This window comes from Dermacentor albipictus, chromosome 10 (assembly GCF_038994185.2).
Source record: "Dermacentor albipictus isolate Rhodes 1998 colony chromosome 10, USDA_Dalb.pri_finalv2, whole genome shotgun sequence".
NCBI lineage: Eukaryota > Metazoa > Arthropoda > Arachnida > Ixodida > Ixodidae > Dermacentor > Dermacentor albipictus.
Window position 1 is genome coordinate 4,150,858 of NC_091830.1, and position 20,316 is coordinate 4,171,173.

Genomic DNA, 20,316 nt, shown 5'->3' on the forward strand with positions numbered 1-20,316 from the left:
CCCCCCCAAGCCAGAGGCGGCATAATACTGTCGCCTCAGAGCGGGAAACTTTTGGTGGCACTTGTAGTTTTAAGGATGGATCCAGCCTATGAAGATGGCACTTCGGGAGGTTGGAAGACCAGCATTGGTGTGTCATAGCTTTAGCCACAATATGAAGCTTTCTTGCTGCATTGGTTCTGGATAAGGGGATTGAAACTGGTTGGGCTTCCAGATGGGCAGACCGGGCGGCTTTGTCGGCGAGGTCACTACAACCAATGCCGGTGTGTCCAGGTAGCCACTGGAATATAATTTCATACCCTTTAGCGATAACTTGATGGTGATTTTCTCTTATTTCAAATGTCAGCTGCTCATGAGTCCTACGATATAGGACAAAATGCCGACTCTCAAGTGCTGCCTTAGAGTCGCAAAAAATGCCCATTTCTCAGGTGCCTCTACTCGGAGATATTTGACAGCAGCACGCAGCAAAACAAGCACTGCCGCCGTTGATGTTGTCATGTGGAACAGTTTGAATTTGATTGTGGTTTTCGTAGCCGGAATGACAACAGCACCTGAAGAGCTGGTTTTCTTGTGTGTAGTATGTATAACTATATTGGGCCTTCTGCTCTCAGTCACAATCATAAACTGACAATAGTTGGACGACTATGTCAGGGCACCTTTAAGTATAGTCAAACCTCGTTATAATAAAAAAGTCACAATTGACAGTAAGACACCTTCGTTATATATGTGATATACACTATGAGCACGTGTTTGTTACATGTTGATTTTGGTGAGAAACATTCTAGAGTCTACTTTGTGGTGGCACCACTAGCGGCCACTTGCACCACTTGCCAAAGAAGGCGACGATCGGCTCGGCGTGCGATCAGAGAGAACACCAGGCAGCAGCCAACATACCTTTGGTACGTTGCGGATGCTCAGCCTCTTCTAAAAAAATGTGGCCATGGTTGCAACGGTGACCTCAAAAACTTCACTGTATATGATAATTCAATATACCTGTGTTCATTATATCGAGGTTCAACTCTACTAACGATGCAACTCGCCAAACAGATAAAATGTCACTCACTTCATAGACACTATTGGGTAAACTGTCCTGGCCGGATTCATACAGCTCGAACCTCCATCTTCCAGACTGTAGGCTTTCAGGAGTGGCTCATGCGGTGCACACAGAATGTGAGCACGCTTGTAGCAGGATGGGCCCGGGTGTAGTGTAGCTGTAAATGGAACTTCCCTTCAGCAGGCCATACTTCACTCTACAATTTAATCAAACAAGCCACTGTCAAGATTTTGAATTTCACAGGATCAACTTTGACAATTTGTTTCTGGATCAATTATGTACACAATATAGCCACCAGAAAAATATAAAATGCCGTGATGAACCAAGAAAAATAATGTCATAATTTACAATGTGCTGAAAAAATCTGAGTAATTTCCTACTTCTTATGGTAACCCATTTCATTCATTATTAGTACAAGCATAAAATAGAATATTGAACTGCATAATTGTGGCATTATTATGTTTTTGTTTTTTTGCAATCTCTACCATCTGAACCATGATGCAGTGCACCATTCAGCCATTGTATACATACAGTAAGTATACTGGGCTGCTGAAAAGTTCATTGCCAAACCTATCTTGAAAATTATGTGTATAGTTTTATTGATTTCGTTAAAAATAACATTCCTTCGCATGATGGTGCATGAATTTTCACATACCAAAAGTTTTTTTATGCAGTTGTTCGAGCCATGTCAAAGGCAAATGCAGAATAATTTCACCTTTTGACCTTAAAGGCTCTCATAATGTTTCTGTTCTTCCAGAAGAAAATTTCGAAGATTTAAAAAAATATGAGGAAGACACTGGGTGGCAAGTGCCTGTCCTACTCCACTGTTAAGGAGTGGTGTTCACAACTTCAACAAGGCCTATCTTGAACCCAAGCTGCAGCATGGTACGGGTAGCATTCAACCGCTACAGTTCCTGAAATTGTTTAACATGTCCCCTACATTCTACTCAAACAGCGGAATCTAAGCTAAATTTATTGCTAAGACACTAAACATACATACATAAAGAATGAGCCCCATTCGTAAACCATCAGCCAGTGATAACAGAGAAGCTGCTGACAAAGAGGGTGCCCAAATGTTTGAATGACACGCGTCGCAATGAAACGCGTCGCCAGAAGGAAGCATCGAAGCCCATTTTCGAGCATTTTGAGCAATCTCGTGGCGACTTCCTTGACCCCTTGTTTGGCCACTGTGGAGGAAATGTGGCTACATAACTGTGATGGGTAATAAAAGAAAAACCGAGTCATGAGAACAACATTCTCAAGAAACAGGTGAGGCTTGTTTCTGCATTAGCTTCATGAATCTTACCACGAGCACAGACATAGAACAAGGGCACTCGATAATGCGAGATTTCACAGCACAGCTAAAAATATAAAGCAACACACCAGGGAGCACAATCAATTGATGTGTCAGATGTGCATGTTGACAGCACATTGGCACATTCGGTGCAGTCGTCGTATCAGCTTGGCGAAGTGTGGTTCGACACTGGAACAACTGTTGCTTCAGAGAAAATGATAAAAGAAAGGCAGGGAGGTTAACCAGGACTGAGCCCGGTTGGCTACCCTACACTGGGGAAAGGGAAAGGGGGACGGAAAGATGAAAAGAAGCGAAAGTCCACTGGAGATATCAGTCGGTCACTCAGTCCAAATCACAGGCGCTCACTCAATCCGGTCGCTTTCAAATATCGCAGCAGCGCTTTTGTGGCCTTTTGTAGCTGCGATATGCGAGGCCATGGTCCCAGGATCTTCTTCAAGGTAAACGGCTTCCCATCTAGCTGATTGAGAGCTGTGCAGAGGTCTTGCCTTTCGTTTTCATAAGGTGGGCAGTAGCACAGTAGGTGTTCTATGGTTTCCTCTACACCGCAGGCATTGCACTCGGCGCTATCAGCCATTCCAATCAGAAATGCATAAGCATTTGTGAATGCGACTCCCAAACGCAAGCGGCACAGCACTGTTTCCTCATTTCGCCGAAGACCTGGTAACAGCCGCAGTTGCATAGAGGGATCGAGGGAATGCAAGCGATGGTGAGTGAATTCAGATGTGTGCCACTTCTCCAATGTCAAAGAGTGCGCTAACTTGCCTAAGTGTTGGGCTGCGTCGGTCCGCGATAAAGGTACTGAAACAAGGGTTGCTCCCTCGTGTGCTTTTCTAGCAGCTTCGTCAGCGAGGTCGTTGCCGGAGATACCGCAATGACCAGGCAGCCACTGAAACACGACGTCGTGTCCTTTCGCGATCAGGAGATGGTGCATTTCTCGTATCTCCGACACGAGTTGTTCACATGACCCGCGACGAAGAGATGCCAGAAGACATTGTAAGGCCGCCTTGGAATCGCAGAATATAGCCCACCGATTAGCCGGTTGGTTATTAATATAATCAACGGCACCTCGGAGGGCAACAAGCTCCGAACCAGTCGATGTTGTCAAATGAGAAATCTTGTATCGGATGCTTAGTGATCGTGATGGTATAAGCACTGCACTGGTGGAGCTGGTCTGAGTGCAGGGGCATAGTCCTGCAAAAGAAAACCTTTCTGCAACGTCCCACTTTGTTTGCTTTTTGTTGCAAGATGTTGCTTCAGTGTTAGTTGAAGATGGAGGACGTGGGGCTTGAGGTCATGCAAAGTCTTATGCTCCGACACATGGCCTTCACCAGGCAGGGCAACACTTGGGCACACACCCAACTGTGTCGCTGATGATCCTGGTGGTTTCCCCCGGTGCTCCACACAAGGCCAAGTTAAATGGTCGGCTTCGACTGGTTTCTCACCAGCCACTTGGGTCTACACCCAACCATGTTGCTGGCCCCAGCAATCTCCCATGCCTTCCACTGAGGAGGACGGTGAGGCGATGTGAGGCATTGCAGTTCAGCTCATAGCCAGACACTCGGGACATTCCTCGACCATGTGGCTGGTGAAAAAATACCCTTGGTCCACACTATGTCGTTCAGGCGCCTCAGTAGAAACTGCCTGGCTCCTTGTGTTCTCAAACGTGCTCTTGTGACAAAGGAACGACATTAGTGGAAACAAACCAAGGGATGTTTATTGTGCCTTTGTTACATCAATGTCAGCTAGAAAAATCCCAACTAATGAAACGAGGAAGTCTGAGTGGCCGCACATGATATCGAGCAAATATGTTTTACCCATGCTGGGCAGCAAGCCTAAGCCATTTACGGGTAAAGTCTCACAAATAGAGGTGCATACAAGCTAATGAGAAGGTGTCCGCAGGACAGTCAGCTCCATCAAGCACACGTGTGGTCTGTCTGCGCCAAGCACCCACAACCAAAAAGAAGGATGTTACTTCCTTTTGCACCCAAGTATCTCCGCCATTAGGTGACATTAGCAGCAGAACACTCGCGCCATCTCTCTCTGAACCTTGAACTGCACAGCAGTCCCTGTAGTGGCATCACTCTGGTTACCTGCTGCTAAAGGAAGTCAGGGCCCAGAACGCAGCTGGGAAAGTTATGGGTACAATTTCTTGCGATAAAGAAAAGTGCTGCTGATCAACTATCTCTAGAAGGCTCATACAGTGAGTGCAAAGTACTAATTCAACTTATTGTTTCAATTAAAGGATGCTTTAAAAAGCAAACAAAGTGGGACGTTGCAGAAAGGTTTTCTTTTGCAGGACTATGCCCCTGCACACAGAGTTGCAAAAGCAATGGCTCTTTTGAGCAAACTAGTGTTTAAATGCATTGATCCCCCACCCTACTCATGCGATCTTGCTCTATGTGACTATTTTTGTTTCCTTACCTTATAAAGAGCTTCAAAAAAAAAATTGAGCAAGTTTGAGGTCATAGCTGCAGCAAAGCAGTATCTCAATCAGCAATCTTTATTATTTTTGTGTTAGTACTTTTCTTGGTTTTAAGAGCTGCTGAAGCATTGTGTGAATTAAGCTGAGCTTCAGGGAGATAATGTGAAGTAAAGTAGAAGTATCAATATTTTCTGTTTGCTCCTTTGTCAGGCCAAAAACTTTTAAGCACCCCAGTACAACAGTGAATGCAAATGACAACCTTCAACAAGTGTACGAAGAGTTCACCACAAGCAGCACTGACTCATTGCAGACTTTAGGAAAGTTCAAGGAAATCACACATACACTTGGACCAGCACAATCAAAGCAAATGCCACCTTACCAGGACCATGAAGGTTGAACAATGCCAGATCAGATATTGCATCTCCAGATGCCTTTATCGACAAAACTTGCCAGCCTCCCCAAGCATTCCAAACAATTATATATCCAGTATTATGGCCACTCACAATTACGTCTCCTGCAGAATACAAAAAGAAAGAAAGGAAGAAAAGAAAAACAGTTTTAGCTTTCTGTCCTTGGTCCGTCGCCTAGAAGCCAAAAATATATTGCAAAGCATATGTACAGTGCTCACAGAATGAAACGCGTCAATTTAGGGCTAACTAATGCCCATAATTTCGTTTCCACCGGCTGCAGTTCGTGTCACATCTACGTAACTTTGGTGTGTACACTAAGAGCAGAGTCAGAGTCACCTTTAGCGACCAGATTCATAGCGACATGACATGGTACTCTCGAGTTCTCTGCACATATGCTGGGTTCTACCAAATACTCGCTGTCGCATTTCATTCCGTGAGCACTGTACATTTCTGGCTTTTTGCACCAGTAAAAAGGAAAACAATTCGCTAACACATTTACCTCATCCAATTACCAAATTTACTCAACTTCCACATTTATTACCATAATCAGTCAATTAGTACCATATTTACTTGAATGTAGGCTGTTACTTTTCTTTAAAAAATGTACGAAAGCCGCTGGTCACCTTAGATTATAAAGGATGCGGCTTGGTCACAACCAAAAGCCACTGCTGATTGGAGAAAGATAATGCCAAGAGACTGAAGAAGACGTTTCTGATTTTATCAAGAGACAACGGATAGTGGGAATGACCATAATGAAGGGATTCACACAGGCAAAAGAAGAAGGTTGCAAATGTTCAGGGCGTCGTTCCAAATAAGTTTAGATGACTGTACACTTCAATATGCCTTCAGCATGCCTACTTTCCTTAGTCAGGTCCTGATGGCCTTGGTGGCATAGGATCGAATTCCAACCAAGCTGAGTATACAAGCATTCTGAAAGTGAATCTCGGCAATGCTGAATGTTCTTTTCACAGTCCAAATGCTTTTTTTCATTCAATGTATATTCAAGGAAGACTTTGTCTTCTGACCTGCTCAATTTCATGAGTCAGCCTAAAACAAAAGTTGGCCTAGATTCGAATAAATACGGCACTGTTTACCATATTTACTCGCTTAATGATCACACTTCTTTGTCAGCAAAATTAACGCAAATTCAGGGGTGCGATCATCATGCAGGTTAAATTTTCCACGAAAAGAAAAATATTTTTTTTTTCAGCTCGCATTTGCTGCGGGATGACAACAGAGAGAGAGAGAGAGAAGGGAAGACGGAAAGGCAGGGAGGTTAACCAGACTGAGTCCAGTTTGCTACCCTACACGTGGGGAGGGGAATGGGGAGTGAAAGAGGAAGAGAGAGAACTTAAGTGTAGGATGTCTATAGTCGGGCGCTCAAGTCTGTTGCCCTCAGGTAGCGAAAAAGCGCTCAAACGGCTTTCTGGGCCAATGAACTGTGAGGCCAGGCTCCCAAGATCTTCGCTTCCGTAAATGGCCTGTCATCCAGTCTATTTAAGGCACACTGGAGAGTCTCACGTTGATTATCGAAGCGAGAACAGTGGCACAGAAGGTGACTGATGGTCTCTTCACACTTGCACTTAGCGCACATGGGTGAATCCGCCATTCCAATACAGTAGCTGTAGGAGTTGGTGAATGCTACTCCTACCCACAGCCGACACAGCAGTGTTGCGTCACGTCGTGGAAGGTTCGCTGGTAATGTAAGTTTCAGTGATGGGTCGAGGCTGTGTAAACGACACTTAGAGTTCTGTGGTGTATGCCAGCAACCTAACGTGATTGCACGAGCGAGACTGCGAAGCTCTCTTGCAGCGTCGACTCTGGATAAAGGTATAAGGAGTGTCGGTGAGCCAGCCTGGGCATGTCGGGCAGCGTCATCGGCGAGGTGATTACCAACGATGCCACAGTGTCCCGGCAGCCACTGAAATATGATATCATGTCCTCTTTCAGATGCGCAATGGTAGGTTTCGTTGATTTGTGACACCAGCTGTTCATAATTGCCACGTCGTAAACTTTGAAAGCTCTGGAGGGCTGCTTTCGAGTCACAAAATATTGCCCATTTGTTGGGCGGTTCTTTTTCAATGTATTCGACAGCAGCGCGAAGAGCGGCCAGTTCAGAACCTGTAGATGTCGTTACGTGTGAAGTCTTGAACTTGATGACTACCGATTGAAATGGTAGAACAACGGCGCCCGTAGAATTTTCCGAGACGGAACCATCCGTGTAAACATGAATTCGGTTAGCGTATGAACAATGCAGAAGTTCCAATGTGATCTGCTTGAGAGCCGCGGTGGTCAGGCTAGGTTTCTTCACTATTCCTGGAACAGCAAGGTACACAGGAGGCTTCTTCAAGCACCACATAGGGGATGGCGTTCTTGTTGCGGATGAGTGCCTCAAAGACAAAGAGTGCCGGTTAGCTGCAATTGATCTGGAGAACGCTGCCTCGGGTCTTTTCTCAGGCAAGTGAGCGAGATGGTGGTCAGGGACTCTGGATATATGGCGAACATGCGCCCGGAGTGCGTTGATATCTATATAGGTCCTTATTGGGTTGTCTCTCGCGGTGGCAATTGTTGCCACGGTTGAAGCATTTCGAGGTAGCCCCAGACATGTTCGAAGGGCTTGGCCTTGAATGTTCTGTAGGACATGGATGTTAGTTTTGTTAGCATTGGACAGCACCGGTGTGCTGTATCGCAAGTATCCTAGGAAGAGCGTCCTGTATAGTTGAAGCATAGATGCCACGGATGTGCCCCACGTTTTTCCGGCAAGAAACCTTAGTATATGGGAGATAGAAGTAAGCCTCTTCTTCAAGTATGAGATGTGGGGGCTCCATGAAAGGTCTCTGTCTATAATAAAGCCTAGGAATCGGTGAGTTTTTGCATAGGAAATTGGTTGGTGGTCAATAGAAATGGGGTACCAGGTCATGGGCTTGTGGGTAAAGGCGACTAAGGCGCACTTCTCGGTCGAAATGCTGAGGCCTTGCGCACTCAGGTACGATGATGGGGATGACAACAGGTCAACAAACAGGCATGGAGGAAGGAAAAATGCAAACAGGTGGCTGCCGCTGTAACATTGCAAGACACGAAAACCGCACATGCATTGAAACACCTGCACCTACCGCACGTGCATTGAAACAGTTTCTTCCATATCAGCAATGAATAGTAATATTAATATTGGCAAGTTTGCGACAATAACGCAGCCATATCCACTTTGAGAGGACAAAAACAGAGATGGGCCCGCTTAGCTACCAGTGATATGTGCAGCGGCAGAGCATCCACCTTGCGTGCAAAAGGACCATGGTTCAAATCCCCGTGACAAGCAATTTTCCACTGAATTAAAAAAAAATCTGCGTGTTGATAAAATTGCCTAAACAGGCCTGGAGTGCGGCCTGATTCCGGTGACCAGAACCGGTAAGGCACTCATTCACCAGAGCAGGATTGGCCACCCTGGTGCAGTACTTGGCCACAACCTCCTGTATGAATACAACAATCAAACCCCGGCCCTCAGTCCCCAGCAGCTGCAAAGGAACTGACCACGGCGGCAGTCAGACCTGTGATGCAGCAGAGGGTGCTAAGGATCTCTGGATCTGGATAGGCCGCCATTGGAATCTGAACCTGGCAACACTTAACGCTACAACGTTATCCAGTGAGGCGAGTCTAGCAATGCTATCAGAGGAAGTAGAGGGCCTTAAATAGGATATAATAGGGCTCAGTGAGGTTAGGAGGACAAATGAAGCATATAAAGCACTAAAAAGCGGGCATGTCCTGTGCTACAGGGGCTTAGCGGAGAGACGAGAACTAGGAGCTGGATTCCTGATTAATAAGGATATAGCTGGTAACATACAGGAACTCTATAGCATTAACGAGAGGGTGGCAGGTCTTGTCGTGAAACTTAATAAGAGGTACAAATTGAAGGTCGTACAGGCCTGCGCGCCTACATCCAGTCATGATGACCAGGAAGTCTAAAGCTTCTATGAAGACATGGAATCGGCAATGGGTAAAGTCAAAACAAAATACACTATACTGATGGGCGACTTCAATGCCAGGGTAAGGGAATATGGCATAGGTTCTAGGAATAGCAGGAGAGAGCTATTAAAGTTTGCAGAACGGAATAATATGCGGATAATGAATACCATAATTATTCGTATCTAGGCTGATAGTTTTTTTTTTCAAATAATCATATTCCAAACTCTAGGGTCGGCTTAGATTCGAGGATTTAAAAAAACGTGCCAGTTTTTCATTGAAACTGCGAAATATGGTGCATAGCTAGCACCATCTAGAAAAGTCAGTATCGCAGCGGCTACTAGCCATGACAGTAGACAACCGTACACAAGCGAGGTCGCCATTTTGACCTGTGTCATGTCGTGACCTGCGTTATCGCAATGGCACCAAGCAGGAGATGCCACTACAGTGCTGCTTTCAAGCGAAAAGTTGTGATAGCCGCAGAAGCACTGTCGAACCTTCAAGCCAGGCGGGACTTCAGCATCAACGAGAAAAACATCCGTCGTTGGAGGGGACGACAGTAGCTTTTTGCGTGCGCCGCAACAAGAATGGCATTTAGCAGACCAAAGAAAGGCCATCACCACGAAGTGGAGACAGTTTTGGCTCACTTTGTTCGGACGCAGAGAGCAGCTGCTCTTCCAGTGACAACAGAAGTGTTCCAAGCGAAAGCTGGGGAACTTTCGAGGGAGCGAGGCCTAACGCCAAAGGATTTCAAAGCCAGCCGGGGCTGGCTTCAGAAATTCATGAAGCGCTTCGGCTTCAGCCTCCAACGTCGCACTTCAGTCACCCAGAAGATGCCAAGCAATTTCAAAGAAAAGCTTATAGCTTTTCAGCGCTACGTGCTGTGAAAGTGAGAAGCGGTAGGCTACAACCTTGGGCAAATCGGCATCGCCAACCAGACGGCTGTGTATTTTGATATGCCAGTGGCGTACACCGTGGTTGAAAAGGGTGCCAAAGAGGTGAAGGTGCACTCTGCAGGCTACGAGAAGCAGCGCGCAATTGTGACGCTGTGCTGCACAGCTGATGGACATAAACTCCCTCCTTATATGATATTTAACAGGAAGACAGTGCCTGCTCGAGAAACTTTCCCAAGAAATGTCATTGTGCAGGCAAATGAGAACGGGTGGATGACAGGTGCGATGGTGGAAGAGTGGTGGAAGAGCCGGATTGTGTGGCGACAGCGTCCAGGAGCCTTTTTGACAAAGAACTCTCTGCTTGTCGTCGACTCTTACCGTGGGCACTTGACCGACAATGTGAAGGCTGCGCTCGCCCCAGCGAACACAGACCTCGCTGTCATACTGGGCGGCATGACGGGCCAGTTGCAGCCACTTGATGTCTGCATCAACAAACCTTTCAAGGATTGTCTACGGAAATATTACTCAGACTGGTTGACTGACAAAGACCACATGCTAACGGCAATGGGCCGCATCAAACGTGCATTGCTATCGCAGCTGGCGGGCTGGGTAGCTGCAGCGTGGCACGACATTCCAGGTTACTTTGATTGTGCGCGCCTTTAAAAAGTGCTTCATATCTAATGCGCTTGACGGTACTGAAGATAGTGCATTATTTGAAGGTGACACTGACAAGGAACGCAGCAATGAGGACGTTGAATGAGCTCTGCACGTTCAGATTCAATAAATGCTGTTTGCATTTTGTGAACGCTGTCCTCGCTTTTTATGTTCTGCCTACATTCAAGGTAATATATATTTTGTTGTTGTTGCCTTCGGACTTTAAGGGGTTGGCTTAGAAACGGGGTCGACCTAGATTCGAGTAAATACGGTACCTCCTTCCGCAAGCGGGTTACCCAAAAGTGTACGTGGAGGAGCCCGAATGGCGAGACTAGATATGAAATAGACCTCCTACTCTGCGCTAACCCTGGCATCATACAAGATGTGGACGTGCTCGGCAAGGTACGCTGCAGTGGCCATAGAATGGCAAGATCTCGAATTGGCCTAGACCTGAGGAGGGAACAGAAGAAACTGGTACATAAGAAGCCGATCAGTGAGTTAACGCTAAGAGAAAAATAGAGGAATTCCGGATCAAGCTACAGAACAGGTATTCGGCTTTAACTCACGAAGAGGACCTTAGTGTTGAAGCAATGAACGACAGTCTTATGGGCATCATTAAGGAGTGTGCAATAGAAGTCTGTGGTAACTTCGTTAGACAGGATACCAGTAAGCTATCACAGGAGATGAAAGATTTGATCAAGAAACGCCAATGTATGAAAGCCTCTAACCCTACAGCTAGAATAGAAGTGGCAGAACTTTCGAAGTTAATGAACAAGCATAAGACAGCTGACATAAGGAAGTATAATATGCATAGAATTGAGCATGCTCTCAGGAATGGAGGAAGCCTAAAAGCAGTGAAGAAGAAACTAGGAATAGGCAAGAATCAGATGTATGCGTTAAGAGACAAAGCCGGCAACATCATTACCGATATGGATAAGATAGTTCAAGTGGCTGAGTAGTTCTATAGAGATTTATGCAGTACCAGTGGCACCCACAACAATAATGAAAGAGGGATTAGTCTAGAGGAATTTGACATCCCACAAGTAACGCCGGAAGAATTAAAGAAAGCCTTGGGAGCTATGCAAAAGGGGAAGGCAGCTGGGGAGCATCAGGTAACAGCAGATTTCTTGAAGGATGGTGGGCAGATTGTTCTAGAAAAACTGGCCACCCTGTATACGCAATGCCTCATGACCTCAAGCATACCGGAATCTTAGAAGAACGGCAACATAATCTTAATCCATAAGAAAGGGGACACCAAAGACTTGAGAAATTATAGACCGATCAGCTTACTGTCCGTTGCCTACAATGTATTTACTAAGGTAATCGCAAATAGAATCAGGAACACTTTAGACTTCTGTTAACCAAAGGACCAGGCAAGATTTCATAAAGGCTACTCGACAATAGACCATATTCAAACTATCAGTCAGGTGATAGAGAAATGAGCGGAATATAACCAACCCTTATATACAGCTTTCAATGATTACGAGAAAGCGTTTGATTCGGTCGAAACCTCAGCAGTCATGCAGGCGTTACGGAATCAGGGTGTAGATGAGCCGTATGTAAAAATACTGAAAGATATCTATAGCGGCTCCACAGCCACCGTAGTCCTCCATAAAGAAAGCAACAAAATCGCAACAAAGAAGGGTATCAGGCAGAGAGATACGATCTCTCTAACGCTATTCACAGCATGTTTAGAGGAGGTATTCAGAGACCTGGATTAGGAAGAATTGGGGATAAGAGCTAATGGAGAATACCTTAGTAACTTGGGATTCACTGATGATTTAGTAACTCAGGGCCTTGCTTAGTAACTCAGGAGACCAATTGCAATGCATGCTCACTGACCTGGAGAGGCAAAGCAGAAGGGTGGGTCTGAAAATTAATCTGCAGAAAACTAACGTAATGTTTAACAGTCTCGAAAGAGAACAGCAGTTTACGATAGGTAGCGAGGCACTGGAAGTGGTAGGGAATACATCTATACTTAGGGCAGGTAGTGACCACGGATCCGGATCATGAGACTGAAATAACCAGAAGAATAAGAATGGGCTGGGGTGCGTTTGGCAGGCATTCTCACATCATGAACAGCAGGTTGCCACTATCCCTCAAAAGGAAAGTGTATAACAGCTGTGTGTTACCAGTACTCACATATGGGGAAGAAACCTGGAGGCTTACGAAAAGGGTTCTGCTGAAATTGAGGACGACGCAACGAGCTACGGAAAGAAGAATGATCGGAGTAACGTTAAGGGATAAGAAAAGAGCAGATTGGGTGAGGCAACAAACGCGGGTAAATGACATCTTAGTTGAAATCAAGAAAAAGAAATGGGCATGGGCCGGACATGTAATGAGGAGGGAAGATAACCGATGGTCATTAAGGGTTACGGACTGGATTCCAAGGGAAGGGAAGCGTAGCAGGGGGCGGCAGAAAGTTAGGTGGGCGGATGACATTAAGACGTTTGCAGGGACAACATGGCCACAATTAGTACATGACCAGGGTAGTTGGAGAAGCATGGGAGAGGCCTTTGCCCTGCAGTGAGCATAACTAGGCTGATGATGAATCCTTTTGGGAGCTGCAGAGAGTTTTCCAACCCATACGGGAGTTATTACAACACCAAAATCAGTACTATTTGTTTTGTATAAATACTATTATTCAAAATACATCTAGAGCGCAGTCCTTAGGTGCCCGTTCCTGCGGCGAGCGTCGGAATTGTGCAATGGCGTAACTGAGTGAACGAGTACAGCGAAGGATCAGAGCGAAGAGGCGTGAGGAAGAAAGCGGCGAGGAGTGTATGGCAAAAGCTTGAGAAGCGCAGAGCAGCGGCAATGGCTACGAGATGGTGCCAGAGTAGCACACATCATCTGGCAGCTCTGTCGGCAGCGGCTGCTGTGAATCACGGCCACACATCACCCATGCGCTGGCTCTTGCAATCTACAGATTAGTGGAGCAGTCGCGCCGCATTTTGCTCCGTTTGCAACATGCCGCACGAGACAGGTTGTCTACGCCAGCCAATATATCACGAAATGAAAACACATATACAGCTGCGCTCAAGTTTTGCACTAGGGAGTATCATAATCGTCAGTGAATTTTTTTTAATTTTATGTTATCACCGAGCAGCTACATAAACAAAAGGAGACTCTAGTGCATCTCATGGAGGCTTCAGCTATGAAGCTGGTGAATTTTAGGCCTCTGTGTAGTTTTTCACATCTTTCACATAGTTGGAAGATTTGTTTACATTTTTTTTAAAACAAGATTTTGCTCCACCTCACGTTATGCAAAATTCGATATTATTTTAAATGAAAGTTTCAATCCGAAATTTCTTACACTCATTCCTCGCATAGAAGATGAATACAAACTAGAACAGAAGAAATTGATGCAATATTTTCACATTTACAGCTGATTTTGCAAATGAATTTGGTCCTAATTTGCAATCTTTTTCCCTTTGCTTGGTTTTTTTAATGTTACTTTCTTAATATGTATCACATTGCATTTACACTAGTTCACTGAACAGGTCCCCCACTTAGCAACATAAATGCCATAACTTTACTCAATTCAGCAATTCATTAGTTACTCACCACTGCTAGCGCGACTAGCACTTTTAGCACATTTCATGAGAGAAATTACCTGCCAAAATAACATGAATCATTTTCTGCACTTTAAGCAGTTGAATAAGCAAAATAAGACAGGCTTATTCAGGAAAAAAAGTTGCTCATATCCTGGCTTCCAATTTTAAAAAGAATTTGTGTGTGGCCTACCACCTTAGATGGTCCCTGAAACGGTTCAGACAAATTTTGTAGATGCATAGGGTACAGCTACAGTGAATCATTCACACCACAACTTGTGTGAAGCGTCTCATATTAAGAGTACTATGGACGATTACAGGTTACCCTCCTTTATGGCCATTCATTTCCTCCTCAACTCATTTGCTGAGTGATCGTGGCTAAGCTCAGTCTTTACTAGCTCTGCGACAGGATAGGATGTCATGTCGCCTACTCCCAGTTGTCTCAGAGCCAATACGTGAAGCCTCTCCAACCTTTCCGCCAGCCACCTGGTAGTCGATCCCAAACGAGAGCTATCGAAGCAGCATGCGTTGCGAGCATTCAGAGCACAGCGCCGAGCGTGTCTGGTATTTCGGTAACTACAGGTGAGCTGGGCGTTACGACAAATCGCTGGTGGCATAAACTAGATCTTCTCCATACTACTATTGCTGCGATGAAGGAGCTTTAGCATAGACATACGTGAGCAGCCCGATTGGTCTGCATGGTAAAGCCACCTGGTGGCGCAGAGCTTAACCAGACAATCAGAGCTAACATTGCTCTAACCAAGTGTAAAACATTTTGAACCTTTAGAAAAACAATGTGTCCCCGAGTACGCTCCTGCCAAAAATTTACACCAACAGAAAATTAGAATACACTTTGTTACTGTTATGTTAGTTCTGTGTTTGGTTGAGCTCTGCGCCACCAGATGGCTGCACCGTGCAGACCGTTCATGTTTGTGCCTCTGCTCAACTTGCGAAATGCCCAGGCAGAGTCCGCTTATGCTTGCGTTTACCCAAATACCAGAGACGTGAAACACTATTGTGGTAATAATCTTCTGGTGTAAGGCGACGGCCTCAAACGTGCAAGTCCTGGCGCCGATCGGATACCAACAGTCCGAAGCACTGCAGCCACTCCGCTCGTCTGCTGCCTCGCACAGGGACACGATGTCGCAGCTTGACATATTGCCAGTCACTACGTTTGCAGCCCACAACGTAACAAGGGCGAACCATGGTGCTCGCGAAAAGACAGACTAACACAGACCACACAGCTTGCATCAACATGGAGCACCTTGTAACACAAGCAGACAACACTTGCTGTGTGCCAGAAGCGCTTAAGTAAGAAATTGTTCTTGTGCATTCCCTTTCTGTTGCTTTCTTTTTAGAGAAACAAATTAACTAACAATTCAACTATTACAAACAACACGTGTTCACTATAAAGTTGGAAAAGTTATCGATGACGCACTCTGGGCAGCCAATCGCATAGCTCACCTTACTAGCATCATATGGTCACCTTGCGCCACATGATCAGGGGTGGCTGAAAATCCAGCCGAGTAGTGTGCTGCGATCAGCAGCGATGTACATTTTTAAAGCCTTATAATCAATTATATATTTTACGCAGAGCACTTAGATGCATCAATTTATGATCAGAAGGGCCTGCCCTAACGACTCAGTATGTCTGTACAAAATCGTTTCAGGGTCCCTTTAAGTCAGGCGGAAAGATGCAATGCATTTAAAAAACTAGAGAAGATGAAGCACCTACCTGATGCCTTCAAGCATGTCACGTCCCGTAAATAACAATGCAGCATGCGAATGCGATGAGAGAACTTTGAGACGGCACTCGTGCTATACCAACGCTTGTAGACCTTGAACCAGTCTACTCCCACTCCTCCAGATTCATCCCTGCACAATACGGTGTTCTAGTCATTCACCTCCATGCAAATATCCATCAAGTACATATTGCACAATGTTGACAGCTGGCATGCAAAGAGTTCACACAAACTTGCAGTAAGATTAATGGAATACTGGCAAATTATTCTTTCGAAACTTTATTTTCATCAAGTTTGCAACAGTAGGTTGATTACTTGAAAAGAAAATGAAGAAGAAACTTCCATTCTTTTCTTTCATTTCACACCAAAACATTAGTGCTGAAACATTAGTCCTGTCATCGGCACTGCTTTCAGAATGTCAACCTCGGGTGTCTTCGTTCACATACTCGTCATCTATACGCTTACCCATTCCTAAGTATGTCAACCTCAGATCAACTAGCTTATCTACACACAAGATGGCAAGTAAGCTTGGTTGATGTTCATCATAGTATGACTCTTTCATTTCATTTATTATCACCTTGAAGGCCCAAAAGCATTACACAAGGGCGGGCAATAAAAACACATGTAAGAGAGGGTACATACAACTCTTATGTGTAACAGCTGATTTACCGAAAAAGATGAGGCAACAAACAGTAAACAGAACAGCCAATTAATAAGTCAAGCTACAGTCACTTTACATAAGGAGTTTTCCATCCTCGATAATCAACAGTAAAAAAAATTAAATTCTGAAGTTTTACGTACCACAATGCTAATATGATTGTGAAGCATGCTGTGGCGGAGGTCTCAAAATTAGTTTTGACCACCTTGTGTTCTTTTTTGTTCACTTAAATATAAGTGCACAAGTGTTTATCCATTTATCCTCCATCAGAACATGGCTGCCGCGGCTGGGATCGAACCCCCGCCATTGAGCTCAGCATCGCGTTGCCATAGCCACAAGCTAGCATGACAGGTGACCATTAACGGTTGCCTGGGTTTCTGGTAGTTTTGGGCGTAACATACTGTTGCAGGTATAAGATTGTTTTTCATGATGTAACTGGTTTACCCATTCCCTTCTGCACATGCACAAGCATTTTGTAACTGCTTATACTGTTGGCGTGTGACAAAAATTTCCATTGTGAGTGGAGCACTGTCCTGCCTTCCACTTGCTCAGTGGCTATGGTGTTGGGCTGCTGAGCACGAGGTCGCGGGATCGAATCCCGGCCACGGCGGCCGCGTTTCGATGGGGGCGAAATGCGAAAACACCCGTGTGCTTAGATTTAGGTGCACGTTAAAGAACCCCAGGTGGTCGAAATTTCCGGAGTCCTCCACTACGGCGTGCCTCATAATCAGAAAGTGGTTTTGGCACGTAAAACCCCAAATATTATTATTATTGCCTTCCACTCAGTGCCAGCTGTTGCTCTTCAAACATCATACTATGATGAATTACTATACGATATGATACTGTGATGAAAACTGTCTCTCCAACAAATTTAGCAAATAACTAAGCAGAAGTCACAGTAAATTTGAAGTAAAAATGCCTTACTCTGGGCATGACTGGTCAAGAAGTTCAGCCAGCACGTCAGGGTCAATTTCTGACTGGCATATCATTTTCCAAAGAACATCGCTGTGTTGCAGGATTGCCTCCACTAGTACGTGCCACCGCTTGCACACACGCTTGCACCTGACAAGACTTGCACCATCCACAAGTGCCAGAATAGGCAGCAGCACCTCGTTTGGCACAGTGTCCATGATCACTCAGGATTCCCTCCCTGAAACAGTTTAAGAGCACATTTTCAACCTTGAAGTAAACACATGGCAACAACTTTTTTTTTTTTTGTAATCAAACTTGGATTACCTTGGCACACCTTGAACTACTACATCTAGTTCCTTCTTGATTCTTTAAGATTAAGTGCAAGCAAGCAACACACCTAAAATAACTGTACCTTTTACCAGTTATGGCCCTCCATTACTACTTCTATGTAGACCCCTCCATAGGGTGAGTGGCTACCACTGTGCTACAATTTTATTACCACCAAGACAACAAAGCTTCACACAAGTGGGAAGCCATCTCTTAGATTAGGGTGCCTCGATGTAGCGCGCCGCCGTTACATCGAGGCACCTTATCTTGGATCAGAAAGTAGTGCCCCTAGAGGACACTGTGTGATCAGCACTAACACAATTGTTCAGAGAAATAGATGACAGGTTGACTTCATCAGCCCAACAGTTAAAGCCCAGTATTCACACTGGTCACAGCTATAACAGAAACAATACATTCTTTATCCCTTCATTTGCAGGTCATACACGATGCGATTATAGGTGTTCGCAACTTGACCAACATTAATGTCATTCATATCTATGCTACCTCTCCCAACACTGTGAAGCCGCTTAAACAAATAACAAAAGCAATGCATATCTCTGAAGCCATTCATAGACTTCACATGTCCAATTTCATCGTAAACCGAGTGCTGTCACAGTCACAACCCCAACAATATGGCTAAAACAGGCTTAAGGGCTAACTGTTGGTCTACTTGGTCTTGCACAGCAGAACAGGTTGCTAGAGCTAGCCGGCACACTTGGCATTGCGCAACGGAAGACACAAACGATGCAAAGGGGAGACTCTTCTGGTCTTTCGTTTTTGACCGTGCTTTCGAAAACGAAGACCTTTCACGTGACAAAATACAACAAGTTGTGTAATTGTGAATTCGGACTCGTGCAGATGTAGAAACCCCGTGCAAAAATGCATGTTCCATTCTGAATAAGCTTGAGGATCGTCTGCTGCCTGTAGATAAATGCAAATGCCATTCTCGGTAAAACAAACAGCAACTCCATGAGTCTGCTTTTACAACAAGTGGAGGCGCGTACCGTGCTTATGCATTAATCACGCAAATCGTTTTACCATGTAACAGGCACTGCACTGTCCCACTGGATATGAAGGCACCGCGGATGTGCATAAACCACAGAATGCAAAAGTGCGCGTGTCTTTCGTCGACATTGCATTGCAATGCATTGTAAACGTCGCAGTGTTGCGACTTTGTAAACACAACAGCAGAACTTTTAAACAATGCTAAAAAAGAAGGATTAATATACATTACATATATGTCAGCTATCTGTAGTGCACGTGAGAATGCCAGAGATTCTGGGCGCTGCGAGTTGGAATAACACAAAAGCAGTCGAAAATTAAGTGCCGCTGACGAACAGCACCTACACGAGCATGGGCAAACTCGTATTGCTGCACAGAAAATTACGCGCCACGGTACCCAAAAAGTCCGCCTGCACGTGTGAACGTTGCGGCGGGCCCTTCCCGCTGCTCAGCAAAACATGCATTCTTACCAATTCGGAGCGTTTTTTTTTTTCACAAGCAAGCAATAAAACGGTGCAGCATCGTTGTAGAAACGGCGTGTGGAAACGAAAGTGGCAATCCGTATGCGTCGTCTTGTCAATATGTACGCGCCAAAAGTTGAACACTATCACGAATACCCCTCAATGTTTAAAAGTAGGAGCAAATGCTTTCCTCCTCCTCCGTTCCACTCCTCCACTTGGAGCGGTGTCGACAGTGGCGCCGTCTATGTCGACCCTGCTGTAGCAGACGACGGCTAACGCGCTACCAGAGGAAATCAGCGGAAAACTCCGTTCGAACCCTACGGAACGGTTTTTGAGGTAAGATTTTGCTTCGGCAGTCAGTAACTTTCCTTAATAATGCCGTGTTGTAATTGCGCAAAAGAATAGAGAAGAGGACCATTATTTAAGGCGTAAAGGGTCCGCACGTTGAGAGTTTGTGTTGCTGAAGCATGACGCATGCACGCGATATGCTCAAACACGCGCGTAATTACCAGTTTAAAGTTTTGACTGTGTGAAATTATATGAATTTGATTTTGTAGGTTCATTTACGTACATGCAAAATACTTTTGTTCTGCCGACGCGTGAGAGATTCCAGCTGTTTGGAGGCAGCAATGTCTAGCAACTGGGCCGTTTCTGCTCTGCGCCTCTTGTAGATGTGTGTAGCTGATGCACGAGTTCTGGCGGCCATGAGCAACGTTTTTACATGTAAACGGTATTGATAATGTCAACAACGTACGGATAGTTTTAGCAGCACGTGAAGTCGTTTTTCTTATTTTATTTATTACAGTGCAAGAGGTTGGAATTAGATAGCAAGAACGAACTTGATGGGAAAACAGAACAGAGGTCCTGAAAATATCACCCCTCCCCATTAGCACCATGCACACTTTTGTTGAAGTGCTAATTTTATAGTGCGCGCGTCTGCATTCTTTTGCGTTGCAAG

At 45.2% G+C, this 20,316-nt stretch overlaps 1 protein-coding gene across 4 annotated transcripts in view; it reads right to left on the bottom strand.

Annotated features, from left to right (window-relative positions):
- Nucleotides 1-19,527, bottom strand: part of LOC139050771 (uncharacterized) — a 56,313-nt gene extending 36,786 nt beyond the window's left edge. For 3 of the 4 annotated variants that reach the window (XM_070527500.1, XM_070527503.1, XM_070527502.1), the window contains exons 1-5: nucleotides 19,368-19,527; nucleotides 17,581-17,806; nucleotides 15,992-16,131; nucleotides 5,168-5,302; nucleotides 1,061-1,208 (exon numbers count right to left, since the gene is read on the bottom strand). In XM_070527500.1, coding sequence (XP_070383601.1) covers nucleotides 1,061-1,208; nucleotides 5,168-5,302; nucleotides 15,992-16,131; nucleotides 17,581-17,786 — 629 coding nt within the window. In that variant the 5' untranslated portion in view covers nucleotides 17,787-17,806; nucleotides 19,368-19,527. Of the gene's footprint in view, nucleotides 1-1,060; nucleotides 1,209-5,167; nucleotides 5,303-15,991; nucleotides 16,132-17,580; nucleotides 17,807-19,129; nucleotides 19,297-19,367 lie in introns of those variants that run through there. The other variant, XM_070527501.1, reaches the window with a different exon arrangement.
- Nucleotides 19,528-20,316: the final 789 nt, after the last annotated feature.